The sequence below is a fragment of the Pan troglodytes genome, chromosome 20 (genome assembly GCF_028858775.2).
Source record: "Pan troglodytes isolate AG18354 chromosome 20, NHGRI_mPanTro3-v2.0_pri, whole genome shotgun sequence".
NCBI lineage: Eukaryota > Metazoa > Chordata > Mammalia > Primates > Hominidae > Pan > Pan troglodytes.
The window spans coordinates 40,310,789-40,338,281 of NC_072418.2; the positions used below are offsets into that span (position 1 = coordinate 40,310,789).

The 27,493-nt window shown below is 41.7% G+C and overlaps 1 protein-coding gene across 2 annotated transcripts in view; it reads left to right on the forward strand.

Annotated features, from left to right (window-relative positions):
• ZFP14 (ZFP14 zinc finger protein) overlaps positions 1-25,860 on the forward strand; it is a 45,405-nt gene extending 19,545 nt beyond the window's left edge. For both annotated transcript variants that reach the window (XM_063801600.1, XM_063801601.1), the window contains exon 5: positions 18,710-25,860. In XM_063801600.1, coding sequence (XP_063657670.1) covers positions 18,710-20,076 — 1,367 coding nt within the window. In that variant the 3' untranslated portion in view covers positions 20,077-25,860. The remainder of the gene's footprint in view (positions 1-18,709) is intronic.
• The last annotated feature ends 1,633 nt before the right edge of the window (positions 25,861-27,493 follow it).

Genomic DNA, 27,493 nt, shown 5'->3' on the forward strand with positions numbered 1-27,493 from the left:
GTGACAGAGTGGGACTCTACCCCGACTCCAAAAAAGAATAATAATAAGAATAATAAGAGAATGCCATGAATTACTTTATGCCAGTAAATTTGATAACTTAAATGAAATTTTAAAATTTCTGGAAAAGTACAACTTACCAGAACTGACACAAGATAAAAAAGAAATTGAATACCCTTATGCTATTAAAGTAATTGAATTCATTATCAGAAATCTTCCACAAAGAAAATGCCAGCCCCAGATGGTTTCACTGGTGAATTCTATTAAATATCTAAGGAAGAAATAGCAGCAGTATTATACAAACTCCTTCAGAAAAGGAATGCATTTTATGAGGCCAACATAACTCATACCATAACCCAAGAAAGACATTACAAAAAAAGCATAAACCCATCTTTTCCATACATAGATACAAAAATTTTAATAAAATATTAACAAATCAAATATAATGATATATAAAAATGATGATTAAGTAGGATTTCTTTCTACCTGTTAATTCAGCATATTAACAGAAAAAATGAAAGACCGTATGATCATTGTCTTAGTTCACTTTCTGTTGTTTATAACAGAATACCTTGAAATTCAGTAATTTATAAGGAAAAGGAATTTATTTCTTACAGTTTTGGAGGTTGAGAAGTCCAGCCTCAAAGGGCTGTGTCTATTGAGGGCCTTCTTGCTGTTGGGGACTCTGCTGAATTCCGAGGCTTTGCAGGGCATCAAATGGCAAGGGGGCTGAACATGCAAATGTGCTAGTTGAGGCCTCTCTTCTTCTTATAAAGTCATCAGTCCCAATCCTGTGATAACCCGTTAATCGATTAACTCACCAATCCATGAATAGGTTCATCCATTCATGAGAGCAGAGCCCTCATGACCCAGTAACCTCTTAAAAACCCCACCTCTCAATATTGCCATTAGGAATTAATTTTCAACATGAGTTTTGGAGGCAACAAACATTCAAACCATAGCAATCATCTTCATAGATGTAAAAATAGCATATGACAAAATCCAACATCCATTCATGATAAAAAGCTCTCAGCAAACTAGAAATTGAAGGGAACTTCCTCAATCTGGTAAGGGGCACCTATTTAAAAAATACATTATAAACTATAAAAATCCATTATCAAAAGAAAAAGAAATGAGACATAAAGATCAAAAAGGAAGACATAAGTCTGTATTTGGAGATGACATGATTGTGTACATAGAAAGTCCTAAGGAATCAAGACAACAACCATTCGAAGTAATAATTGAAAAATCACAATAAGGTCATGGGATAAAAGGTTAATATTAAAAAATCAGGCCGGGTGCAGTGGCTCACACATATAATCCTAGCACTTTCAGAGGCCAAGGCAGGCAGATCACTTGAGGTCAGGAGTTCGAGACCAGCCTGGCCAACATGGTGAAACCCCGTCTCTACTAAAAATACAAAAATTAGCTGGATGTAGTGGCGCACGCCTGTAATCCCAGCTAGTCAGGAGGCTGAGGTGGGAGAATTGGTTGAACCCGGGAGGCGGAGTTTGCAGTGAGCCGAGATCACACCACTGCACTCCAGCTCAGACGATAGAGCAAGACTCCATCTCAAGAAATAAAATAGACAGATAGATAGATGATAGATAGATAGATAGATAGATAGATCAGAGCCGGGCATGGTGGCTCATGCCTGGAATCCCTGTACTTTGGAAGGCCGAGGCAGGTGGATCACCTGAGGTCAGGAGTTCAAGACCAGCCTGGCCAACATGGTAAAACCCCATCTCTACTAAAAATACAAAAATTAGCCAGGCATGGTGGTACGAGCCTGTAATCCCAGCTACTGGGGAGGGTGAGGCATGAGAATCTCTTGAACCTGGGAAGCGGAGGTTGCAGTGAGCTGAGATCACACCACTGCACTCCACCCTGGGTGACAGAGTGAGACTCTGTGTCAAAAATAAATAAATAAATAAATAAGCAAAATCAATTGTGTTTTTATATACTAGAAGCAAAAAAAAAAAAAAAAAAAAAGAAATAATTTATGGGAGTGTTAAGAAACATAAAATACTAAGAAATGAGTTTGATAAAACATATGCAACACATCTACGCTAAAAACCATAGACCATTGCTAAGAGAAATTAAGGCCTAAATAAATAGAAATAATCATTTGTGGAATGGGAAGACTCAGTATCATAAAAATTTCAATTTTATTAATTCAATATAATTCCAGTCATAATCCTAGCAGACTTTTTTTTTTTTGGTAGAAATTAGCAAGCAGATTCTAAGATTTATACAAAATAACAAATGACTTAGCATATCCCAAGCAACTTGAAAACATAAAAACATGAGAACATATTACAGGACTTAGATGACATGACATCAAGATATTTCAAGATTTAAAATTACCCGGGTGTTGGCATGGCATGTGCCTGTAGTCCCCGCTACTCGGGAGGCTGAGGAAGGAGAATCGCTTGAACCTGGGAGGCGGAGGTTGCAGTGAGCCAAGATCACGCCACTGCACTCCAGCCTGGGTGACAGAGTGAGACTCTTATCTCAAAAAAAAAAAACAAAAAAAAAAACTTCAGGATTTATTAAAACTACAGTGATCAAGACAGTATGTTATTGGCAAAGATCACCGAACAAAACAGAACAGAGGTCCTAGAAACATACCCTGCCACACACACACTAAAGGGTCATTTATTGTTTGACAAAGATGCCAAAGCATTCCAATGGGGAGAAGAAAGGCTTTTCAACAAATAGTACTGGAATAACTGGGGAAACAAATAAACAAACCTCTCAGCTTTTACCTCATACCAAAATTAATTTGAGATGGTTTTTAGACCTACATATAAAAGCTAAAATCATAAAGTTTTTAGAGGGAAACAGGACAGTGATGAGTGTCCCAACTTATGACTTGGGAGTAGGCAAAGGTTTCTTGAGTGAAAACAATAACCATAAAAATAAAAAATCAGACCGGGCGCAGTGGCTTACACCTGTAATCCTAGCACTTTGGGAGGCCAAGGCGGGCAGATCACCTGATATTGGGAGTTTGAGACCAGCCTGGCCAACATGGCGAAACCTGATCTCTACTGAAAATACAAAAATTAGCTGGGCATGGTGTCATGCGCCTGTAATCCCAGCTACTCGGGAGGCTGAGGCAGGACAATCGCTTGAACCCAGGAGGTGGAGGTTCCAGTGAGCCAAGATCACACCACTGCACTCCAGCCTGGGTGACAGAGTGGGACTCTGTCTCAAAATAAATAAATAAAAAATTAATACATTAGACTTTATCCAAATTGAAAACTTTGTCTCATCAGAATATACCAATAAGCAGATGAATGGGTAAGTCGCAGACTGGGAGAGTAATAGTTGTAAAACATATCTGACAAGGGACCAGTATCTAGTATATACACAGCTCAGTGCTAAATGATAAGTAGCCCAATTAAAACTGATTGAAAGGCACACCAATACCATGAATAAACTGAGCAACAGTAAGGAATAAACTCTTGATACATGCAACAACTTGGGTGAATTTCAAGGAAATTATTCTGAGTGACAAAATCAATCACAAATGGTTATGCACTACATGACTTTATTTATGTAATATTTGCAAAATCACATAGAGATGGAAAAACAAATTAGTGGTTTCCAAGGGTAGGGATGTAGGGTGGAGAGGATGGTTCGGGTTAGAAAGGGGTAACATGAGGAAATCTTGCAGTCATGGTACAGGTGAGTATCTTGATTTTGGTGGTGGTTTTGCCAGGCTACCTGTGATAAAATTGCATAGAGCTATGCACATAAACACACATGAGTGCACATAGAACTGGTGAAGTCTAAGTAAGCTCTGTGGAATATACCAACATTAATTTCTTTCTTTTTTTTTTTTTTTGAGACAGAGTCTCGCTCTGTCACCCACGCTGGAGTGCAGTGGCGGGATCTCGGCTCACTGCAACCTCTGCCTCCCAGGTTTATGCGATTCTCCTACCTCAGCCTCTCAAGTAGCTGAGATTATAGGCATGCGCCACCACCTAATTTTGTATTTTTAGTAGAGAGGGAGTTTCACCATGTTGGCCAGTCTGGTTTCGAACTCCTGACCTCAGGTGATCCATCCACCTCAGCCTCCCAAAGTGCTAGGATTAGAGGCATGAGCTACTGCGCCCAGCCCCATTAATTTCTTGTTTTGAATATTGTGCTATACTTACCTAAGATGTTAACACTGGGAGGGGCTGGGTGAAGTCTACACAGGACTTTTCTGTACATTTTGTGCAACTTCCCATGGATCTATAATTATTTTAAAATAAAAAAAATTTTAAGGATGCTGTTGAGGGGAATGGGGAAAAGATTTGACAAAGAGAGGGGCTACTCTTTTTTTTGATCGGTGACTACAGTTTCATCTCTATTTAAATCTGTATCATCTTAAGCTGCTGTAACAGAATACCATAGTCTGGGTGGCTTAAACACCAGATATGTATTTTCTCACAATTCTAGATGCTGCAAGTCCAAAATCAGGGTGCCAGGTTCTGGTGAAGTCTCTCTTCCTGGCTTGCAGGCAGCTGCCTTCTTGTTGTGTCCTCATATGACACAGAGAGAGAAAGAGGTCACTCTCTTCCTTTTTTCTTCTTCTTTTTTTTTTTTGAGACAGGGCTTCCCTGTGTTGCCCAGGCTGGAGTGCAGTGGTGCCATCACAGCTCACTGCAGTCTCGAACTCCTGGGCCCAAGCAATCCTCCCGTCTCAGCCTCCTGAGTAGCTGGGTTTACTGGCACATGCCTCCACACTTAGCTACTTTAAAAAAAAATTTTATAGTGACAGAGATCTCCCTGTATTCCCTAGGCTGGTCTTGAACTCCTGGGCTCAAGTGATCCTCATACCTCAGCCTCCCAAGGTGCTGGGATTACAGGCGCGAGCCACTGCACCTGGCCCTCTTCCTCTTCTTACAAGGCCAGTAATTCTAGTGGATTAGGACCCCACCTCTAGGCCTCCTTTAACCTTAATTACCTCCTAAAAGCCCCATCTCCACATACAGCTAGTTAGGGCTCAACATTCAAATTTTAGGGGAACAGAGTTCAGTCCATATTTAGGACCCAGTTTCTTTCTAGCTTCTATTATGATTAGGTTGATATGTCTTTCATTGGCTAGAAATATATTCCTTTATTTATTTGGCAAATACTTGAGTGCCTAGTTGGAACTAGGTGTTGTGCTGGACACCAGTGGAGCAAATGTGAATGAGAGTCATGGGTCCCAGCAATCATGTTGCTTACATCTTAATAGGAGTAAGGACATTAAGTAAACAAGTACATCAATACATAATATTAGGTAGGGACAAGTATTAAGAAAAGTAAGAAGGGCCAGGCGCAGTGGCTTCGTGCCTGTAATCCCAGCACTTTGAGAGGCTGAGGTGGGAGGATCACTTGAGGCCAGGAGTTCAAGACCAGCCTGGCCAACATGGTGAAACCTGTCTCTACTGAAAATACGAAAATTAGCTGGGCGTGGTGGCACACGCCTGTAGTCCCAGCTACTCAGGAGGCTGAGGTAGAAGTATCGCTTGAACCTGGGAGGTGGAGGTTGCAGTGAGCCGAGATCATGCTGCTGCATTCCAGCCTGGGTGAGAATGGAAGTTGGCAAGTAGAGATAGGGATGTTTTAAATAGGGTGGTCAGGACATTTTGAGGAGGTGATACTTGAATAGTGACATGAAAAAAGAGCCCAGGCCATATGAATATCTAAAGCAACGGCATTCCTGGCAGAGAACAGCAAATACAAAGGCTTTTGGGTGGGGTGAGGGGAGCTTTGTATTTTTGAGGAACTGCAAGAAGCCCAAGATGATTAAGATGCTTATTCAAAAGGTAAGTGAAAGGTGTAGAAACAAGATAATGTTAGGCAAGAGCGAGATCATGTAATGGTTTGTATATCATAGGAGAAGGCATTTGACTTTTTTTTTTTTTTTTTTTTTTGAGACGGAATCTCTCTCTGTCGCCCAGCCTGGAGTGCAGTTGCACCATCTCAGCTCACTGCAATCTCCACCTCCCAGGTTCAGGCGATACTCCTGTCTCAGCCTTCTAAGTAGCTGGGATTACAGGTGCCCACCACCGCGCTTGGCTAATTTTTGTATTTTTAGTAAAGACAAGGTTTCACCATGTTGGCCAGGCTGGTCTTGAACTCCTGACCTTATAATCTACCCGCCTCGGCCTCCCAAAGTGTTGGGATTACAGATATGAGCCACTGTGCCCGGCTTTTTTTTTTTTTTTTTTTTTTGAGACAGGGTCTTGTTCTGTTGCCCAGGCTGGAGTGCAGTGGTGTGATCATGACTCACTGCAGCCTTGAACTCCTGGGTTCAAGTGATCGTCCCACCTCAGCCTCCCAAGTAGCTGGGACTACAGGCGCATGCCACCACCGCTGGAAAATTTTTGTATTTTTTGTAGAGACGGGAGTTTTGCTATGTTGCCCAGGCGGGTCTTGAACTCCTAGGCTCAAGCGATCCTCCCACCTCAGTCTCCCAAAGTGCTGGGATTACAGGTGTGAGCCACTGCACTCAGCTGCATCTGACTTTTTTTTATTTTAAGTGTGGTAGAAAGCTGCTGGAGATTTTTGAGCAGGGGAGTAACATGAGCTGATTTTTTTTTTTTTTTTTTTTTTGAGATGGAGTCTCACTCTGTCACCCAGACTGGAGTGTAGTGGCGCAATCTCGGCTCACTGCAACCTCTGCCTCCTGGTTCAAGCGATTGTCCTGCCTCAGCCTCCCGAGTAGCTGGGATTACAGGCACACGCTACCACGCTCAGCTAATTTTTGTATTTTTAGTAGAGATGGGGTTTCAGCGTGTTGGTCAGGCTGGTCTCGAACGCCTGACCTCGTGATCTGCCTGCCTCGGCCTCCCAAAGTGCTGGAATTACAGGCGTGAGCCACCACACCCGGCCTACATGAGCTGATTTTTAAATAATTACCACTCTACAGAGAATAGATTGAATAAGGGCATGATGGATAGTTGGAAGACCCACTAGGAGGCTATTTCATTTGTCCACATTGAAGATGATAGTGGTTTTGCTGAGAATGGTACTAGTGGGAGGCTGAGAGAAAATGTTAGATTCCTGATAGGTTTGCCCGGTACATGCTGGGCTGCTCTTCTCTGAATACTTCCCTTACTGCGCTTGTACTGCAACAGCCTGCACTAGGCTGCCTCCAGTAATGGAAACAGCATCCCATCCCCAGTGTGGGTAAGGAAGATCTTTTTTTTTTCTTCGAGATAGGGTTTTGCTTTGTTGCCTCAGGCTGGAGGGCAGTGACATGAACATGGCTCACTGCCGCCTCAACTTCCTGGGCTCAAGGGATCCTCCCACCTCAGCCTCCTGAGTAGTTGGGACTACAGGTGCGCACCACCACACATGGCTAATTTTTTTTTTTTTTTTGAGACGGAGTCTCGCTCTGTCGCCCAGGCTGGAGTGCAGTGGCGCAATCTCGGCTCACTGCAAGCTCCGCCTCCCGGGTTCACGCCATTCTTCTGCCTCAGCCTCCCAAGTAGCTGGGACTACAGGCGCCTGCCACCATGCCCGGCTAATTTTTTATATTTTTAGTAGAGACGGGGTTTCACCGTGTTAGCCATGATGGTCTCGATCTCCTGGCCTTGTGATCCGCCCGCCTCGGCCTCCCAAAGTGTTGGGATTACAGGTGTGAGCCACCGCGCCCAGCCCACATGGCTAATTTTTAAGCATTTTTTGTAGAGACAGTGTCTCACTGTGTTGCCAGGTTGCTCTAAAACTCCTGGCCTCAAGGGATTCTCCCACCTTGGCCTCCCGAAGTGCTGGTATTACAGGTGTGAGCCACTGTGCCCAGTCATTTTTGTCTATTAATTGATGTATTTTATGCATCTACATTTCATTAATTTTCTTACATATTTGGGTTTAAATCTGCTGTGTTCCCAATGTTTTTCTGTTTGCTTAATATGCTCTTACTTTTTTCATTCTCCTGCCTTTTTTGGATTAATCAAGCATTTTTATTCTAGTTTTTCCTTTTATAACATGATCATTATACATACATTTATTTTTCTTCTTGTGGTTGCCTTAGACAATAACAAGTACATTATTTACTTATTGCATTGAACCTGAAATTAGCTTCTTTATATCTTTTTCAAAATTGTAGGGATCTTAATAGAATTTTTTTTTTTTTTTGAGACAGAGTCTGGCTCCGTCACCCAGGCTGGAGTGCAGTGGCGCGATCTCGGCTCGCTGCAAGCTCTGCCTCCCGAGTTCACGCCATTCTCCTGCCTCAGCCTCCCGACTAGCTGGGACTACAGGCGCTCACCACCACGCCCGGCTAATTTTTTTGTATTTTTAGTAGAGACGGGGTTTCACCGTGTTAGCCAGGATGGTCTCGATATCCTGACCTTGTGATCCACCCGCCTCGGCCTCCCAAAGTGCTGGGATTACAGGCGTGAGCCACCACACCCGGCCGGATCTTAATAGAATCTTTAAAAAATGTATTCATTTATTTTTAGAGACAAGGTCTCACTGCATCACCCAGGCTGGAGTGCAGTGGTGTGATCATAGCTCACTGCAACCTCAAAACTCCTGGGCTCAAGCAATTCTCCCACTTCAGCCTCTTGGGTAGGTAGGACTACGGGTACACACCACCATGCCCGGCTAATTTGTTTTATTTTAGAGATGGGGGTCTCACTGTGTTGGCCAGGCTGGTCTCAAACTCTTGGTCTCAGATGATCCTCCTGTCTCAGCCTCCCAAAGTACTGTGATTATAGGCGTAAGCCACTGTACACAACCCTTAATAGTATTTTAATTCCTTTTATGTGTACTCAGTTTTTTGTGCATTTGTTGTCATATACCTTTTTTTTTTTCTTTTTGTGATATGCAGTCTTGCTCTGTTGCCTAGGCTGGAGTGCAGTGGTGGGATCCTGGCTCACTGCAACCTCTGCCTCCTGGGTTCAAGCGATTCTCCCACCTCAGCCTCTAGAGTAGCTGGGACTACAGGCATGCACCACCATGCCGGCTAATTTTTGTAGTTTTTAGTAGAGACGGGGTTTCGCCATGCTGGCCAGGCTGGTCTTGAACTCCTGATCCCAGGTGATCTGCCCACCTCAGCCTCCCAAAGTGCTGGGATTACAGGCCTGAGCCACTGTACCCAGCTCTGTTGTCATGTATCTTAATTCCACATTTTAATCCCCACAGGGCATTAATTTCTTATTGTAATAAGTAGTGAATTTTTTTTACATTTGCCCACACATTTACCTTTTACAGTGCTCCTTATTATTTTCTGCATTGCATTGCTTTTATCTGGAACCATTTTCTGTGTACCCAAAGAACTTACTTAGTATTTATTTTATTGTGTCCACTGGCAATAAATTCTCTTAGGTTTTATTAGAAAATATCTTTATTACATCTTAATTTTTAAAGGGTACAAAATTTTGTCTCTATTTTTGTGGAGAATAGAATTCTGAGTTGGCAGTTATTTTCTCTTAGCAAATATCCCCTCCTTGTCTTCTGGCTTTCATTATTTCCATTGAGTAGTAGTTTGTCACTTATATTGTAACTCCTTCAGAGATATTGTTTTAGAGGTATTTTTTCCCTTTAGCTGCTTTTGGATTTTTTTTAACAGATTACTGTGGTGTGCCTAATTTTCTATTGCAGTGCAATGTAAAAATCCCAACTATATTGTGGTGTAGTTTTGTAGTGTGGTGGATATTGTGTTGTCATCTGCTTGAAGTATTTAGGAAGTCGTTTTTTGTTTTTTTGGTTTTTTAAAGACAGGGTCTTGCTTGGATGCCCAGGTTGGAGTGCAGTGGCATGATTTCAGTTCACGGCAGCCTCACCCTCCTGGGCTCAAGTGATCCTCCCACCTCAGCCTCCCAAGTAGCTTGGACCACAGGTGCACACCACCACACCCAATGAACTTTTGTATTTTTTTAGAGATGGGGGTCTCCCTATGTTGCCCAGGATGGTCTTGAACTCCTAGCCTCAAGTAGTTTTCCCTCCTTGGCTTCCCAAATTGTTGAGATTACAGGCCTGAGTCACTAGGCTCAGCTAGGAATTTTTTTAAATCTTGGGTTTGATGTCTTTTGTCAGTTTGGGAAAATTCTGGTTACTATATCTTCAGATAGTGTTTGTTTCTCATTTTTGTTCTTTTCTCTGTGTGAGTTACACATATGTTAGACACTTTAACATTGTCCCATGTATCATTTATGTTCTTTTCTGTTGTTTTTTTTTTTTTTTTGAGACAGAGTGTGGCTCTGTTTTCCAGGCTGGGGTGCAGTGGCACAATCTCAGCTCACTGCAGACTCCACTTCCCGGGCTCAAGCACCACCACACCCGGCTACTTTTTTGTGTGTGTATTTTTAGTAGAGACAGGGTTTCACCATGCTGGCCATGCTGGTCTCAAACTTGTGGAGTTTGAGTTCAAAGCAGTCTGCCCGCCTTGGCCTCCTGAAGTGTTGGGATTACAGGCGTGAGCCACCGTGCTCAGCCTATCTATTGTTCTTTTTTATTCCTTTCAACCTTGATATCTTCTTCAAATCCATGTCTCTATTCACTAGTCTTCTCTTGTGCTAATTCTAAGCTGTTGTTAAAGCTGTCCGTTAGATTTTTCATTTTCATTTTAATATTTATAGATAATATACATAGTATATATTATATATATATATATTTTTTTTTTTTTGAGACAGAGTCTTGCTCTGCGACCCAGGCTGGAGTGCAGTGGTGCCATCTTGGCTCACTGTGGCCTCTGCCTCCTGAGGTTCAGGTGATACTCCTGCCTCAGCCTCCTGAGTAGCTGGGATTATAGGTGCACACCACCACGCCTGGCTAATTTTTTGTATGTTTAGTAGAGATGGGGTTTTGCCATGTTGCCCAGGCTGGGCTCAAACTCCTGAGCTCAGGTGATCTACCCACCTCAGCCTCCCAGAGTGCTGGGATTACAGGCGTGAGCCACTGTGCCCAGCCTGTAAATTCACTTTTTCAAAGGGCATTAAGGGAATTATTAATTAAACTGGTATATTATTCTGATAAAATACAAATATTTTTTAGTTCTAGAGGAGAAATTATGTTCTTCCTGTTTTTTTTTTTTTTTTTTTTTGAGACAGAGTTCCCCTCTTATAGCCCAGGCTGGAATGCAATGGCGTAATCTTGGCTCACTGCAACCTCCGCCTCTCCTGGGTTCGAGTGATTCTCCTGCCTCAGCTTCCCGAGTAGCTGGAATTACAGGCACGTGGCACTACACCCAGCTAATTTTTTGTATTTTTAGTAGAGATGGGGTTTCACCACGTTGGCCAGGCTGGTCTTGAACTCCTGACCTCAGGCGATCTGCCCACCTCGGCCTCCCAAAGTGCTGGGATTACAGGTGTGAGCCACTGTGCCCAGCCCTCCTCTTCTTGTTGAATAGAATTTTCCACTGAGATACAGAGTCAGAGCATTGATAAAAAAAATACAAGCCAGCTTAAGTTCCACCTCTTGTTTCTGGGATCTCTTGGGGAGGAACCAGTTGGTGTTATTTCCTCTGAGAGCTGCTTCTTCCAAAGCAGGTATAGCACTTCCTACAGGAGGTCGCAGAAGGTTGCAGCACAGGCGGGGTCAAATCCTGACTCTGGAGTTCGAGACCAGCCTGGCTAACGTGATGAAACCGTCTCTACAAAAAATACAAAAATTAGCAGGGCATGGTGGTGCATACCTGTAATCCCAGCTACTTGGGAGGCTGAGGCAGGAGAATCGCTTGAATCCAGGAGGCGGAGGTTGCAGTGAGCCAAGATTGTGCCACTGCACTCTAGCCTGGGTGACAGAGTGAGACTTCATCTCCAAACAAACAAACAAAATCCTGACTTCCCTGACTGTCCTGGTAAGACATCCTCCAGAACCTCTGTATCAAGGAGTCAGCTGGTGTTACCCTGATACACAGGTGCTGGGCATTCTGATCTCATGAAGGCCAACTTAACCTAAAGGGGTCAGCTTCCCAGGTTTATCAGTGATAGCTATATATTTGTATATTTGTGGCTTGAACACCTCAAACAGAAGTATCCACCCAAATACCTACCCAATCCTTTTAAAATGTACTTAAAAGCCAGTTACACAATTTCATTTAAAATGAAATGTCAATCCTTAATTCAAATTCCTGTAGTATTATTACATGGCACCCAATTACTTATTTTTCTGTTCTGTAGGCTTTGCCTATTCTATGTGACTATCTGGTGACCAAAGAAAGCCATTAGAAATGGACTTTTCTAAGGGAATATGTGTGGGCAAAGAGAAAGAAGACTTTTTTTTCTCACTCTGTTGCCCAGGCTGGAGTGCAGTGGCATGATATTGGCTCACCTCAACCTCCACCTCCCAGGTTCAAGAGGTTCTCCTGCCTCAGCCTCCCGAGTAGCTGGGGTTACAGGCACGTGCCACCACACCCAGCTAATTTTTGTATTTTTAGTACGACAGAGTTTCACCATGTTGGCCAGGCTGGTCTCAAACTCCCGACCTCAGGTGATCTGCCTGCCTTGGCCTCCCAAAGTGCTGGATTGACAGGCGTGAGCCACTGCGTACAGCCTGATTTCATTTTTATACTCAAAGATAACTTGGAGTATTAGGTTTTATAAAATGTTCGGGGCCACTTTAAATATAATTGAGTGCTTTCTCAAGTTTTGATAACCTTCAAAATAATTTTTGGAGTGGGTCTTTGATTACTTTTTCTTTTTCTTTCTTTCTTTTCTTTGTTTTTTTTTGAGATGGAGCCTCACTCTGTCACCCAGGCTATAGTGCAGTGGCGTGATCTCGGCTCATTGCAACCTCTGCCTCCTGGGTTCAAGTGATTTCCTGCCCCAGCCTCCCGAGTAACTGGGACTATAGGCGCCTTCCAGCACACCTGGCTAATTTTTGTAGTTTTTGTAGAGACGAGGTTTCACCATATTGGCCAGGCTGGTCTCGAACTCCTGACCTCAAGCAATCCACCCTCCTCGGCCTCCCAAAGTGCTGGGATTACAGACGTGAGCCATTGCGCCCAGCCTTGAATACTTTTTCTATACTTTGTTAGTAATTAGCCTTGGTTGTCATAGTAGTCCCTTATAATTTTCAAAATATTCTGTTTTGTTAGTTATTTACATGTGTCAAGAACTATGTTATTTCTACAACTTCACCCTACTTGCAAGCTGACAAGTTAGCTTGCCGTAGTGTCATGGATGCTGGCAGGAAACACATGCTCTCAGTCAAAGACAAAGGATTTGATTGCTCTCAGCACAGCCAGCAGTTCCTCCTTGCCTGCAAGTCACATGAGGCTGATAAGGATGGGTCTAGATAGTTCCTGAGCATGCAGTGAGCTGCCTTATAGAAAAGGAACACTGAGCTTAAAGAACCCAAATCATTCATCGTGGGCAATAAGTGTGCGTAGCCTTAGCTTGGAAGGAGACATTACCTTTATTATCCTGAACAAGCAAGCGAACCTGCCTATTGATCCAGAGACGTTATCTCTACCTTGCAAGGCTGTTTGTTATAGTATAGAAACATTCTTGAAAAGATATCCCAGAACAAAGGTAGGTAGTGCTTCTGCCAACAAGATGTACAAAAAATGTGAGAGCGGCTGGGCGCAGTGGCTCACGCCTGTAATCCCAGCACTTTGGGAGGCTGAGGCAGGTGGATCACGAGGTCAATAGATCAAGACCATCCTGGCCAACATGGTGAAACCCCGTTTCCACTAAAAATACAAAAAATTAGCTGGACATGGTAGCAAACACCTGTAGTCCCACCTACTCAGGAGGCTGAGGCAGGAGGATCACTTGAACCCGGGAGGCAGAGGTTGCAGTGAGCTGAGACTGCGCCACACTACACTCCAGCCTGGCGACAGAGCGAGACTCTGTCTCAAAAAAAAAAGTGAGAGCTCTATGGGGAGTTGTCACTGAATAGCTAGTGGCCATTTTTTATTTTGTTTGAATGCTTTCCTTTTTCTCTTATTATCTTAGCTAATGGTTATGTTCCACTGATTGTTTTTGTTTTTGTTTTTTGTTTTTTTGTTTTGTTTTGTTTTTGTTTTCCAAACAACCTGGGTTTTTTGTTTGTTTGTTTTGAGACAGGTTGTCGCTCTGTCACCCAGGCAGTGGCATAATCATGGCTCATTGCAATGTCCGCCTCCCGGGCTCAGACGATCCTCTTTCCCTCGGTCTTCCGAGTAGCTGGGACTATAAGCAAGCACCACCATGCCTGGCTAATTTTTTGTAGAGATAGGGTTTTGCCATGTTGCCCAGACTGGTCTTGAACTCCTGGGCTCAAGCAATCCTCCAGCCTCAGCCTCCCAAAGTGCTGGGTTTACAGGCATGAGTCATCGTGCCTGGCCAACCTGGATTTTTTATATGTCTTTCATTTCTGATATCTAATTAATGAAATTCTGCTTTCATTTTAATCTATTTCTTCATTCTTTGTTCCTCAGTATACTTTGTTGTTCTTTTTCTAACTTTTGTGTGGGATACTCGTATATTTTCCTTCATTTCTATTGCTCTAAGAATTTAAATGTATCTATAAAATTTCTTCTAAGATCTGTAGCTATATTTCGTAGGTTCTCTATAATGTAGTATTTTTCAATATTACTGTTCTATATTTAGGAAAGAGTTTTAAAATCTGAAGTGAAGATGTCTTTTGGTTTCATGATTTTGTTTTTTCCTATTTTGTCTTGCAGTGATCACAAACTATTCTTTGGGTCATTTCACCAGTTTTACACATTTATACTGTAGTCACAGAAAAAAATTCTCCTCCTTTCCTATACCATCTCAACCCATGTCTTTGCTTACTTCATTCAGCATTTTCGATTTTCTTCATGAAAGTACCCCATCTGGATCATGATCTTCAAGCCCACATCCAACATAGCCTCTATTTTTACTCTGTTGCATTCAGGTGACCCCAGATGCCCTTCCATTTTTTATAGTCAGTCTGCTGTAGTTGACATTTACCATGACTTTTTGCTCAGGATTTCATAAGCCTTTCAATGTTAGCATGATTGAAAAAAAAATACTTTAGTTGCGTTGGCTACATGGGAATGGATAGGACCACACATGGGGAGGTTATGAAGGAACAAAAGTTTTGTTTTGTTTTGTTTTGTTTGAGATGGAGTTTCACTCTTGTTGCTCACGCTGGAGTGCAATGGCACAATCTTGGCTCACCCCAACCTCCGCCTCCCGGATTCAAGCAATTTTCCTGCCTCAGCCTCCCGAGTAGCTAAGATTACAGGCATTTGCCACAACGCTCGGCTAATTTTGTATTTTTAGTAGAGACGGGGTTTCTCTCCAAGTGGGTCAGGCTGTTCTTGAACTCCCGACCTCAGGCGATCTGCCCCCTCGGCCTCCCAAAGTGCTGGGATTATAGGTGTGAGCCACAGTGCCCGGCCAACAAAAGTTTGAGTAAGTGTAGCATTGATAAGTCATAGTATAAATTCTATCAGAGATAAGTAAATCATTATAATATGGTATAAAGTAGCAGTCCCTACCTTTTTGACACCAGGGACCGGTTTTGTGAAAGACAATGTTTCCATGGACTGGAGCGGGAGAAAATGGTACATGGTTTTGGGATGAAACTGTTCCACCTCAGATAATCAGGCATTAGATTCTCATAAGGAGTGTGCAACCTAGATCCCTCACATACACAGTTCACAATAAGGTTCATGCTCCTATGAGAATCTAGTCACCGCTGATCTGACAGGAGGCCGAGCTCAGGCGGTCATGCTCGCTCACCTGCTGCTCACCTTCTGCTGTGCAGCCCGGTTCCCAACAGACCATGGACTGGTCTGTGGCCTGGGGGTTGGGGAGCTCTGGTATAAAGATTAGAGGCAGATATACCTATTAATTAATGATTATATAATTATGAGAATTAAACTGGTAATATCTATTATGTATTTGGGATTTGCTAATTAATGGTGATAATAGAGATTGTTTCTGCCCTGGGGGTAGTTCAAGGATAACACTTAACTAACAGACTAACTAAACTAACAGAATAATATGAGAAAATTAATAAACATATGATTCAAAAATTGGAGAAAGTGTTATAAATATGAAAAAGAATGTGCATGGCCAGGTGCAGTGTCTCGTACTGTAATCCCAGCACTTTGGGAGGCCGAGGTGGGCAGATCATCTGAGGTCAGGAGTTCGAGACCAGCCTGGCCAACATGGTGAAACCCCATCTCTACTAAAAATACAGAAAAATTAGCCGAGCCTGGTGGTGGGTGCCTGTAATCCCAGCTACTGGGGAGGTTGAGGCAGGAGAATTACTTGAACCCAGGAGGCAGAGGTTGCAGTGAGCTGAGATTGTGCCACTGCACTCCAGCCTGGGCAACAAGAAACTCCATCTCAAAAAAACAAAGAAAAGAGAAAGAGTGTGCTAAGATAGAGTGTGGTTTGACTGTTTGTCTCCTCCAAAACTCATGTTGAAACTTAATCCCCAATGGGTGGGATCTATGAGGGGTGAATGGGTCACAAGGGCTTTCATGGCTTAATGGATTAATGAGTTATTATGGGAGTGGGACACATGGCTTCGTAAGAAGCAAAAGAGACACCTGAGCTGGCACACTCAGCCCCCATTACCCATTGATGGTCTGTGCGCTGCCTTGGGACTCTGCAGGGTTGTCACCAGCAAGAAGGCCCTCACCAGATGCAGTCCCTCAACTTTGGAGTTCTCAGCCCCCATAATTGTTAAGAAATAAACTCCTTAATCTGTCAGAGTAGAGTAGAAATAATAATAATACATTCCTTTTCTTTATAAATTATCCATTTTCAGATACTTCATTATAAGCAACAGAAAATGGAGTAAGACAAGAGTAAAGTGCATAGACTTAAATAGGGCCAGCAGGACTAGCCTTTGTGAAGAAGTGATTTTGATTTGAGGCTGAGAATGAAAACCAGCCAACCATGCAGTGTCAGAGGATTCCTCAAAGAAGGAGCAGCCTGTGAAGAGTCCTATTTATTTGGAACAGTTGTGGGGCATTTTGTGCGTTGAAAGAGGCCAGTATGCTATGAACAGAGAGAATAAATGGGAGAAGATATTTGTTGACAAGCAGCAGCTTTATTATTTATGCTCAGGTATTTATATTTTATTCTAATGGTAAAGAGATAGCATTGAAAACATTTAAACAGAGAGACTCAAATATTGATCAGCATCCCAATAATTTCTTGAAGAATATAAACAAGAACAAAACAATTACTTGCCCAGGACTTTGTCCTATAGATGGTTTCAGTCAGTTAAAAACACCTCTGCATAGTTTAAACAAATCTCTAGGTGATTCTTATCCACACTTAAAACAGGGCTTCACTGATTTGACTTGCTTTCCTAATCACCAGCCCTGCCTGCACTCCTGGACTCTTTATTTGCTGTGTTTCCCTTTTTCAAAATGATGAGAGTGCAATCTGTCCCATGGTACACATTAGCAGAATAGTGACAAAAGAATTGTGTATAATGTAGAAGATGATTGGCTCATGAGTAATTTTCCTAGTCCAGTGGAGCTAGCTTAGTGGAGGTATATTTATAATGTTCAGTAGGAAAGACAAAGGCCTTCTACATGATGCTTTATTATCAGGAGCCCTTTCACCCCTGTTTTAAGAAAATTAGTAATAAATGTCTGCACCCAGGGCTCCCTCCCCAGAGGAATGTACCATCAACCTTGCATGGCCTCTTATCTAAAGACAGGCTGCACTTTACCTTACTCCCCCCTTAATGATGTCCTCACTGGCTCTGGGCTTTATTTTCATGTACAGTGTCTCAGGACCTGAAGTCTAGCATTGTCTCTTTATTTTTGGGCATTTTAATACACATGAAGTGGATTTTAGCCATGCTGAGCTGTCTTTTGGTTTATCCCTTTAGATGTCAACTATTTTATTTGTTAGTGTTCTACTGATTAAAGATGCATAGAATTGGCTGGGCATGGTGGCTCACACCTGTAATCCCAGCACTTTGGAAGGCTGAGGCGGGCGGATCACCTGAGGTCAGGAGTTCGAGACCAGTCTGGCCAACATGGTGAAACCCCGTCTCTACTAAAAATACACACAAAAATATTAGCCGGGCTTGGGGGTGTGTGCCTGTAATCCCAGCTACTAGGAGGGCTGAGGCAGGAGAATTGCTTGAACCCGGGAGGCAGAGGTTGCAGTGAGCCGAGATTGTGCCACTGCACTCCAGCCTGGGTGACAGAGCAAGACTGTGTCTCAAAAAAAAAAAAAAAAAAAAAAAAAAGGCATAGAATGAAGTGGTCCTCGCCGGGCGCAGTGGCTCACTCCTGTAATCCCAGCACTTTGGGAGGCCGAGGCAGGTGGATCACGAGGTCAGGAGATCGATACCATCCTGGCTAACACGGTGAAACCCCGTCCCTACTAAAAAATACAAAAAAAAATTAGCCGGGTGTGGTGGCAGGTGCCGGTAGTCCCAGCTACTTGGGAGGCTGAGGCAGGAGAATGGCATGAACCTGGGAGGCGGAGCTTTCAGTGAGCCGGGATCACACTACTGCACTCCAGCCTGGGCAACAGAGCAAGACTCCATCTCCAAAAAAAAAAAAAAATTAAGTGGTCCTGCTCCGGGCCTATTTTTCTTCTGAACACAGTAATTTTTAGTGTGTACTTTTGTAGAAGATAAGGTTTTTTAGGTACACATATATAAGATTGTGGCAGAAATGTCTATGTTTGAGATCTGTCTAATCCATTCAACTTGTAACAGGCATTATTTTAGGTGCCTTTTCTCTATAGAAGTGGTTTTTTTGTTTGTTTTTTCTTTCTGGAACAGGAAAACAGTATGTATTTGCTTTCTTGTTTTCTTTCAGATTTGGAGTCCAGATACAGGACCAATACTTTATCTCCAGAAAAGGACATTTATGAAATATATTCATTTCAGTGGGATATAATGGAAAGAATTAAAAGCTATAGCCTTCAGGGTTCCATTTTTAGGAATGATTGGGAATGCAAAAGCAAGATTGAGGGGGAAAAGGAACAACAAGAGGGATATTTTGAGCAAGTGAAAATTAGCTCTGAAAAAATGACCACTTACAAAAGGCACAGTTTTCTTACTGAGTATCAGATCGTTCATAATGGAGAAAAGTTGTATGAGTGTAAGGAGTGTAGGAAGACCTTTATTCGTCGCTCAACACTTAGTCAACACCTGAGAATTCATACTGGTGAGAAACCTTATAAATGTAAGGAATGTGGGCAGGCCTTTAGACAGCGTGCACATCTTATTCGACATCACAAACTTCACACCGGTGAGAAACCCTATGAATGTAAGGAGTGTGGGAAGGCCTTTACAGTGCTCCAAGAACTTACTCAACATCAGAGACTTCATACGGGTGAAAAACCCTATGAATGTAAGGAATGTGGAAAGGCCTTTAGAGTACATCAGCAACTGGCTCGACATCAGAGAATTCACACTGGTGAGAAACCCTATGAATGTAAGGACTGTGGAAAGACCTTTAGACAGTGTACACACCTTACACGCCATCAGAGACTTCATACTGCTGAAAAGCTCTATGAATGTAAGGAATGTGGGAAAGCCTTTGTATGTGGTCCAGACCTTAGAGTACATCAGAAAATTCATTTTGGTGAGAAACCCTATGAATGTAAGGAATGTGGAAAGGCTTTTAGAATATGCCAACAACTTACTGTTCATCAGAGTATTCATACTGGTGAGAAACCCTACGAATGTAAGGAATGTGGGAAGACTTTTAGATTAAGACAACAACTAGTTCGCCATCAGAGAATACATACTCGTGAGAAACCCTATGAATGTATGGAATGTTGGAAGACCTTTAGTAGTTACTCACAGCTTATTTCACACCAGAGCATTCATATTGGTGAGAGACCCTATGAATGTGAAGAGTGTGGAAAGGCCTTTAGACTGCTCTCACAACTTACTCAGCATCAAAGTATTCACACTGGTGAGAAACCTTATGAATGTAAGGAATGTAGAAAACCTTTTAGACTGCTCTCACAACTTACCCAACATCAGAGTATTCACACTGGTGAGAAACCTTATGAATGTAAGGAATGTGGTAAGGCTTTTAGACTTTATTCATTTCTTACTCAACACCAGAGAATTCATACTGGTGAGAAGCCCTACAAGTGTAAGGAGTGTAAGAAGGCCTTTAGACAGCATTCACACCTTACTCAGCATCAGAAGATTCATAATGGAATTTAATAGAAGAAAGCCTTCAAATGTATATGATGTTACAGAACATCAGAAAATTCATTTTTGAGAAAATGTGTTTCATGCTCAATTCCAAGCATAATAAATTTTATATTAGAGAAAGAATATGTTGATTTAAAAGCCTTCCAACACCATTTAAACATGGTTTATCTTCAGCAAATTCCTATGAGAGAATAATGTAATGAATGTAGGAAAATCTTTAGCCTTATCTGTCATTATCTCCCTTTCTCCACTTGATTACCAGTTTGATTTATTGGACAAGATACTAAGCTTCTGTGCCTCATTTTGCTGACTTGTAAAATGGTAATAATAGTACTTATATGTATTAGTTATTTATTGCTGCGTAATAAATTACCACAGACTTAGTAGCATAAAATAACATACAATTATATCTTATAATTTGGATCAGGAGTATAGGCATGACTTAGTTGGGTCCTCTGCTTCAGGGTCTCTTGCAAGGCTACAGATTTCAGCCAGGGCTGAGATCTCATCTGAAGGCTCAACTGGGGAAGGATCCACATCCAGACTAACATAGTTGTTACCCAGTGTATTTCCGTGAGGCCTGTTGCATTGAGATTCTCAGTTTCTAGCTGGCTGTTGGCTGAACGCTGACTGCAGCTCCTGGCCACAATAGCCTCATCAACATGGCTGCTTGCTTCATCAAGGCATGCAAGCCAAAAGGGAGGAGAGTCTGCTAGCAAGATGGAAGTTACCATCTTGTGTAATCTAATCATGGAAGTAACATTCCCTCACCTTCTACTGGTAGAAGTAAGTTACTAGGATAGTCCACACTCAAGAGAACGGGATGATACAAGAGTGTGAATAAGTCCTGGAGACAGGACCACTGGGGGGCCTGTTTAGAGTCAGCCTGCCACACTGTGGAATAGGATTGTTGCAAGGAGTAAGTAGTTAATACTTGGAGGAATCACAGTCATATAGCATGTATTCTGTAAATATTATCTGTAATTGTTATTATTGTCATTAGTATTAGTGAATTCACATAAAAGGAAGATCTGTAGACATAATAAATGTAGAAATGCCTCCTGTCACCTCTCAGAAATTATTAAACATAATTTATTCTAGGTAAAATTTAGATTGTAGTGAATGTAGGAAGTTCTTCAGCACTTGAGCTGCATTAGAAATTTCATGCCAAAAATGAATTTCATGAATGTGAGGTCACTAGTAATACAGCTGTTGAAGAATTAGAGGGAAATAGGAAATGATTTTCCCATAATTCCAGAAAGCAAAAGGCTTACAATCCCTGTTGTCTGACCACAGTTTAAAATTAATTAGAAACTATCAAAAATGTGGCTTAAAAGAAATTAACCACCTAGGAATTTAATATTGTTGTGTATATTTATGTGTGTGTATAAAACTCCTGTGGGAAAGAAACAAAACATCATTCTATAAGTCAGTATACTTTTGGATGCTCAAAATGCCATATCTTCAACCAGTAGGAGTTGTTTCAAGTTGAGTTTTTGATGTGATCCCACCAATAATTTGATAGTTTACTTGATTGTGGCTGCATAATTTGGTAACCTATGAAAGATGCTAGAGCACCAATGTATAATTTTTTTGAGACAGGGTGTCACTTTGTCCCCCAGGCTGGAGTGCAGTGGTAGAAGCACAGTTCACTGTACCCTGTTCCTCCTGGGCTCAAGTGATTCTCCCACCTAAATTTTTTTTTTTTTTTTTTAGAGAAAGGGTCTCACTATGTTGCCCAGGCTGGTCTTGAACTTCTGGGCTCAAGTGATCCTCCCTCCTTGGCCTCCAAAGGTGCTGGGGTTACAGGTATGAGCCACCACACCCAGCCCAACTCATTATTCTTGAAATCAATAAATCAGAGGAAAAATTGTCATTTAGTTTCCTTTTCCCATGTGAACCAAATTTCAGGGTCACCAGAAGTTCATCAAATTCAAATGAATTTGGCCTGGCACAGGGGTCCACACACCTGCAATCCCAGCACTTTGGGAGGACAAGGTGGGTGGATCACTTGAGGCCAGGAGTTTGAGACCAACCTGGTTAACATGGTGAAACCCTGTCTGTACTAAAAATACAAAATTTAGCCAGGCATGGTGGCACACACCTGTAGTCCCAGGCTGAGGTGGGAGGATCACTTGAACCCAAGAGGCAGAGTTTGCAGTGAGCTGAGATCATGCCACTGCACTCCAGCCTGGGTGACAGAGTGAGACCCTGTCTCAAAAAAAAAATTTGTTTTTTGAATGGGTTTTTCTTTTTTGAAGAAGTCTAATAAATCTAGAAGGAATTATAGGATTAGAAAAATCACCATTTTCTAGACCTTAATGGAATAATGGGTCCAGAAAACATGATCTTCAATGGGTACTACAACTAATAGGTGAAATATTTTATAGCGAGATTTTTATGGTGGATCTATCAAGCTGGCCACCTCTGAACCCTTTGATCTGTTTTAACCTTAATAAAAATGGGTCTATCAGACAACACACTTCCTGACGTAATGCAATAGGAAGTCCACACCACCATCTACAAAGCCTTATTGCTGGAATAATGAACTGAAAGCAGACAGGGACTAGATGAACAGTATATGGTCATCCCTTGGTATCCATGGGGAATTGGTTCCAGGATCCTCCACTGATGGTAAAATCTGAGGATGCTCAAGTCCCTTGTATAAAATGGCATAGTATGTATTTGCATATTACCTACTCACATCTTCCTGTATACTTTAAATTATCTTTAGATCACTTATACTTAACACAATGTAAATACTATGTAAATAGTTGTTATACTGTATTTTTCAATTTGCATTATTTTTATTGTATTTTATTTTTATTGTTTTTTTTTGAGTATTTTCTATTTGAGATTGGTTGAATCTGCACATATGGAGGGCTGGCTATAAAGGGCACCACAAGGAAGAAGCCAAACAGATCCAGAATGTGTGAAATTCTACAGAGCAAATTACCTGATTTCTTCAACTAACAGGTAGCATGAAAATACAAGGGGAAGGGCAACCATTAACAGATTAAAAGAGACTTAAAGAGACATATCAACTAAATTCAGTATGTTGGCATTACTTGGACCTGGTTTGAACAAAACATAAAAAGCCATTTTGGAGACAGTGAGGGAAGTGTGGACATGGACTAAATATTAAATGATATTTACATATATTAATTTGGTTAGGGATTATGTCAGTGTGATTATAAAAAATAAAAGATCGTATGATATGAGATACATACTATGAAATGAAGATAGACACATTTGGATTAAAATATTCTAGCAAAAGAAAAATAATTGGCAGAGAGAGCTGGAAACTAAATTGGCAACATGTTGATAATTTAAGTGGAGTGGTTTGTTCATGGAGACTTATTGTTCTAATATTTCTACTTTTGTATGTGTTTGAAATTTCAATAATAAAATGTTTAAAATCAAAACCAAAATTATAGACTATGTAGAAATGAATGACAGTGAGATGCCTGCACATCTAACCTTGTCAGATATAATCAAAGTTCTGTTCAGTGACAAATTAATGCCCTGTAATGTGGTAAGGAAATCTTATTTGTGGATACAGTCTTCATCTTCTTCACTTACCCACAGCAGCAACACCAGGCCTGTCACACAGATGAATGTGTTGAGGGAATGAATAAGTATTTCCATCAAGAAAAAGGAAACAACAAAATAAAACCAACCCAAGTAAAGAACAGCCAAGTGGCCAGGTGCGGTGGCTCATGCCTGTAATCCCAGCACTTTGGGAGGCCATGGCAGGTGGATCACCTGAGGTCGGGATTTTGAGACCAGCCTGACCAACACTGAGAAACCCCATCTCTACTAAAGATACAAAATTAGCCGGGCATGGTGGTGCATGCCTGTAATCCCAGCTACTTGGGAGGCTAAGGCAGGAGAATCACTTGAATCCAGGAGGCGGAGTTTGTGGTGAGTTGAGATCGCGCCACTGCACTCCAGCCTGGGTAACAGAGCAAGAGTCTGTCAAAAAAAAAAAAAAAAAAAAAAAAAGGAACAGCCAAGTAACAGTAGAAAGTAGAAATTAAGAGAATGGAGAATATTAGACTTAATTCAATGTTAATAGTGATTAGATTTTGGCAGTTACAATCAAGGAAAAGAAAATGAAAGATAATACATTTAGAGTGTTAATGATGATAAAAAAGACACAACTCTAGATTATATCAAGCAGATTTTTAAAATTATAAGGCAAAACTAGGCCGGGCACAGTGGCTCACACCTGTAACCCCAGCACTTTGGGAGGCCGAGGTGGGTGGATCACTTGAAGTCAGGAGTTTGAGACCAGCCTGACCAACATAGCAAAACCCCATCTCTACTAAAAATACAAAAATTAGCCTGTCATGGTGGCGGGCACCTGTAATCTAAGCTACTGGGGAGCCTGAGGCAGGAGAATTGCTTGAACCCAGGAGGCAGAGGTTGCGGTGAACCAAGATCACGCCACTGCACTCCAGCCTGGGTGACAGAGTGAGAACCTGTCTCAAAAATAATAAACATAATATGGTAAAACTATACATGCACACATGCACAAACATGTATATTCATTCCAGTACAAGTAAAAATGTAGGATTACATTTTTCCCCCAAAAGGAATATGTTTTACAATTAACTCACTGTATAACCCAAATAGATTAACAAAAAGTGTGTGTGTGTGTGTGTGTGTGTGTGAATTCCCTGCTTAAAAAATCTGATACTTATAAAAACTTCAAGGAATAGATAATCCTAAAGATTTTACCAATTAATTCTGCAAGGTAAAATAATCCTAATAAAAATTAGATGAAGATAGCTTCTGAAAGCAAATTCTAGACCACCTTCATTATGAAGATTCTATTTTTCACAATTCTAAATAAAGTTTATTTAGAATTTATTACAAAATCTATCTTTGCTAATAGGTCAGTGTTTCTTTTCCCAAGCACCAAATACCTCCAGAAAGCCTGTGTTTGACCCCTAAATTCAACATTCTCCAGAAGTTTGCTTCAAGGAATACTAATTCTCGATGGTATTTGAAAAAAAGATTTCTTGGGAAAATAGGCAAATGAAGCAAAACATAAAACATCTACTTTTGGCCAGGCATGGTGGCTCACGCCTATAATCCCAACACTTTGGGAGGCCAAGGCGAGCAGATCACTTGAGGTCAGGAGTTTGAGACCAGCCTGGCCAACATGGTGAAACCCTGTCTCTACTAAAAATACAAAATTAGCTGGGCGTGGTGGCTTGCACCTGTAATCCCAGCTACTTGGGAGGCTGAGGCAGGAGAATTGCTTGAACCCAGGAAATGGAGATTGCAGTGAGCCGAGATTTTGCCATTGCACTCCAACCTGGGCAACAAGAGTGAAACTCAGTCCCAAAAAAAATAAAATAAAATAAAAATCTACTTTTGAGGAATTCAAAGTATACATGATCAGTTTGTCAAAGATTTAGTAAAGACATTTTTATTTAACTGAGTGTATCTCAAATTTATTGTGGAATTCTCAGTCTGAATATCTGGAATAGGAACAGCTTTGTTAGATGCTACCATAACCACAATGAATGTCTTCAAGGGTGTAATTTTAGATATGGTGAGTGGTTGTGTTGGGGGCGGCGTAAGTCAGGGCAATTTTTTGCAGCTCACATCATGCTCTGAAAGTAGCTACCTGCTTTAATGGATGGTTAGTGCTTTTCTATAGAATGGAAAAGATTCCAGCCCGATCCTTGATATGTTTGTATTAAACATGCTTATATATTATATTAAACAATGATTAAGGACATAAATGAGTTTCTGTGGTAATAAAGATGCTATATTGAATATCATTTTGTGTATTTTCTAATTTCCTTAAAGAGTCAAGAATCTAAGGTATTACCTAGAAATGAAATTGTTCGTTATAGGCTGTATACACTTTCAGCTTCACTGCTTATTGCCAAATTGTGGCTCCACCATTGTTCCAGTTTTGAATCCCTTTGATCATTGAATATCAGTGTTCATATTTCCCTACCTCTGCTATAAGTTTCAATATTTATTACACTGGGCCAGGCACGGTGGCTCACACCTATAATCCCAGCACTTTGGAAGGCCAAGGCAGGAGGATTGCTTGAGCCCAGAAGTACGAGACCAGGCTGGGCAACATGGCAAAACTCCGTTTCTACAGAAAATACAAAAATTGGTTGGGTGCGGTGGCATGTGCCTGTGGTCTCAGCTACTTGGGAGGCGGAGGTGGACGGATCACTTGAGTCTGGGAAGTCAAGGCTGCAGTAAGCTGTGATCATGCCACTGCACTCCAGCCTGAGTGTTGGAGTGAGACCCCGTTTCAAAAAAAAAAAAATTATTACCTTGATTACAAGTGAGTCAAGCATCTGTTCATATGCGTTTATTGGCCAATCGTGTTTACTGTGCTTTTTAATGATGCCTTTGCTGTATTTTTTTTTTGCATTCTCATTTATTGATTTTTCAGGATTCTTAAAATAGTTTAGTATCAGTCGGGTGCGGTGGCTCACGCCTGTAATCCCAGCACTTTGAGAGGCCAAGGCAGGTGGATCACCTGAGGTCAGGAGTTCAAGACCAGCCTGGCCAACATGGTGAAACCCCATCTCTACTAAAAATACAAAAATTAGCTGGGCGTGGTGGTGCTCACCTGTAATCCCAGCTACTCGGGAGGCTGAGGCAGGAGAATCTCTTGAACCCAGGAGGCAGAGGTTGCAGTGAGCCGAGATCGCGCCACTGCACTCCAGCCTGGGTGACAGAATGAGACTCCGTCTCAAAAAAAAATTTTTTTTTTCAGGTATTGATCATTTTAGGTATTAAACATTTATAACCCGACCTCAAGTTATCTGCCTGCCTCGACCTCCCAAAGTGCTAGGATTATAGGCATAAGCCACCAATTCTGGCCTCTTTTTCTCTCCAATTCTGAAGCTTCACCACGAAGCAGTCAGAAACCAGGGACAGTAAGCCAGGAAATGAGGAAAAGAACTGAAAAGGCAGAAGCCATCCATATTTTATTTCCTCCTCTGCCATCTTACCACACTCCTTCCCCTTCCCCCACAGCATGGCTGAACTAAGGGAGAGCAGAACCCTCATCTGTAAAAAATGCTTAAGGTTTCTTTTTCTTTCTTTTTCTTTCCCTCCCTCCCTCCCTTCCTTTTCTTCTGTGGGGAAAAGAGAGATCAGACTGTTACTGTGTCTATGTAGAAAGAAGTAGACATAAGAGATTCCATTTTGTTCTGTACTAAGAAAAATTCTTCTGTCTTGAGATGCTGTTAATCTGTAACCCTAGCCCCAACCCTGTGCTCACAGAGACATGTGCTGTGTTGACTCAAGGTTTAATGGATTTAGGGCTATGCTTTGTTAAAAAAGTGCTTGAAGATAGTATGCTTGTTAAAAGTCATCACCATTCTCTAATCTCAAGTACCCAGGGACACAATACACTGCGGAAGGCCACAGGGAC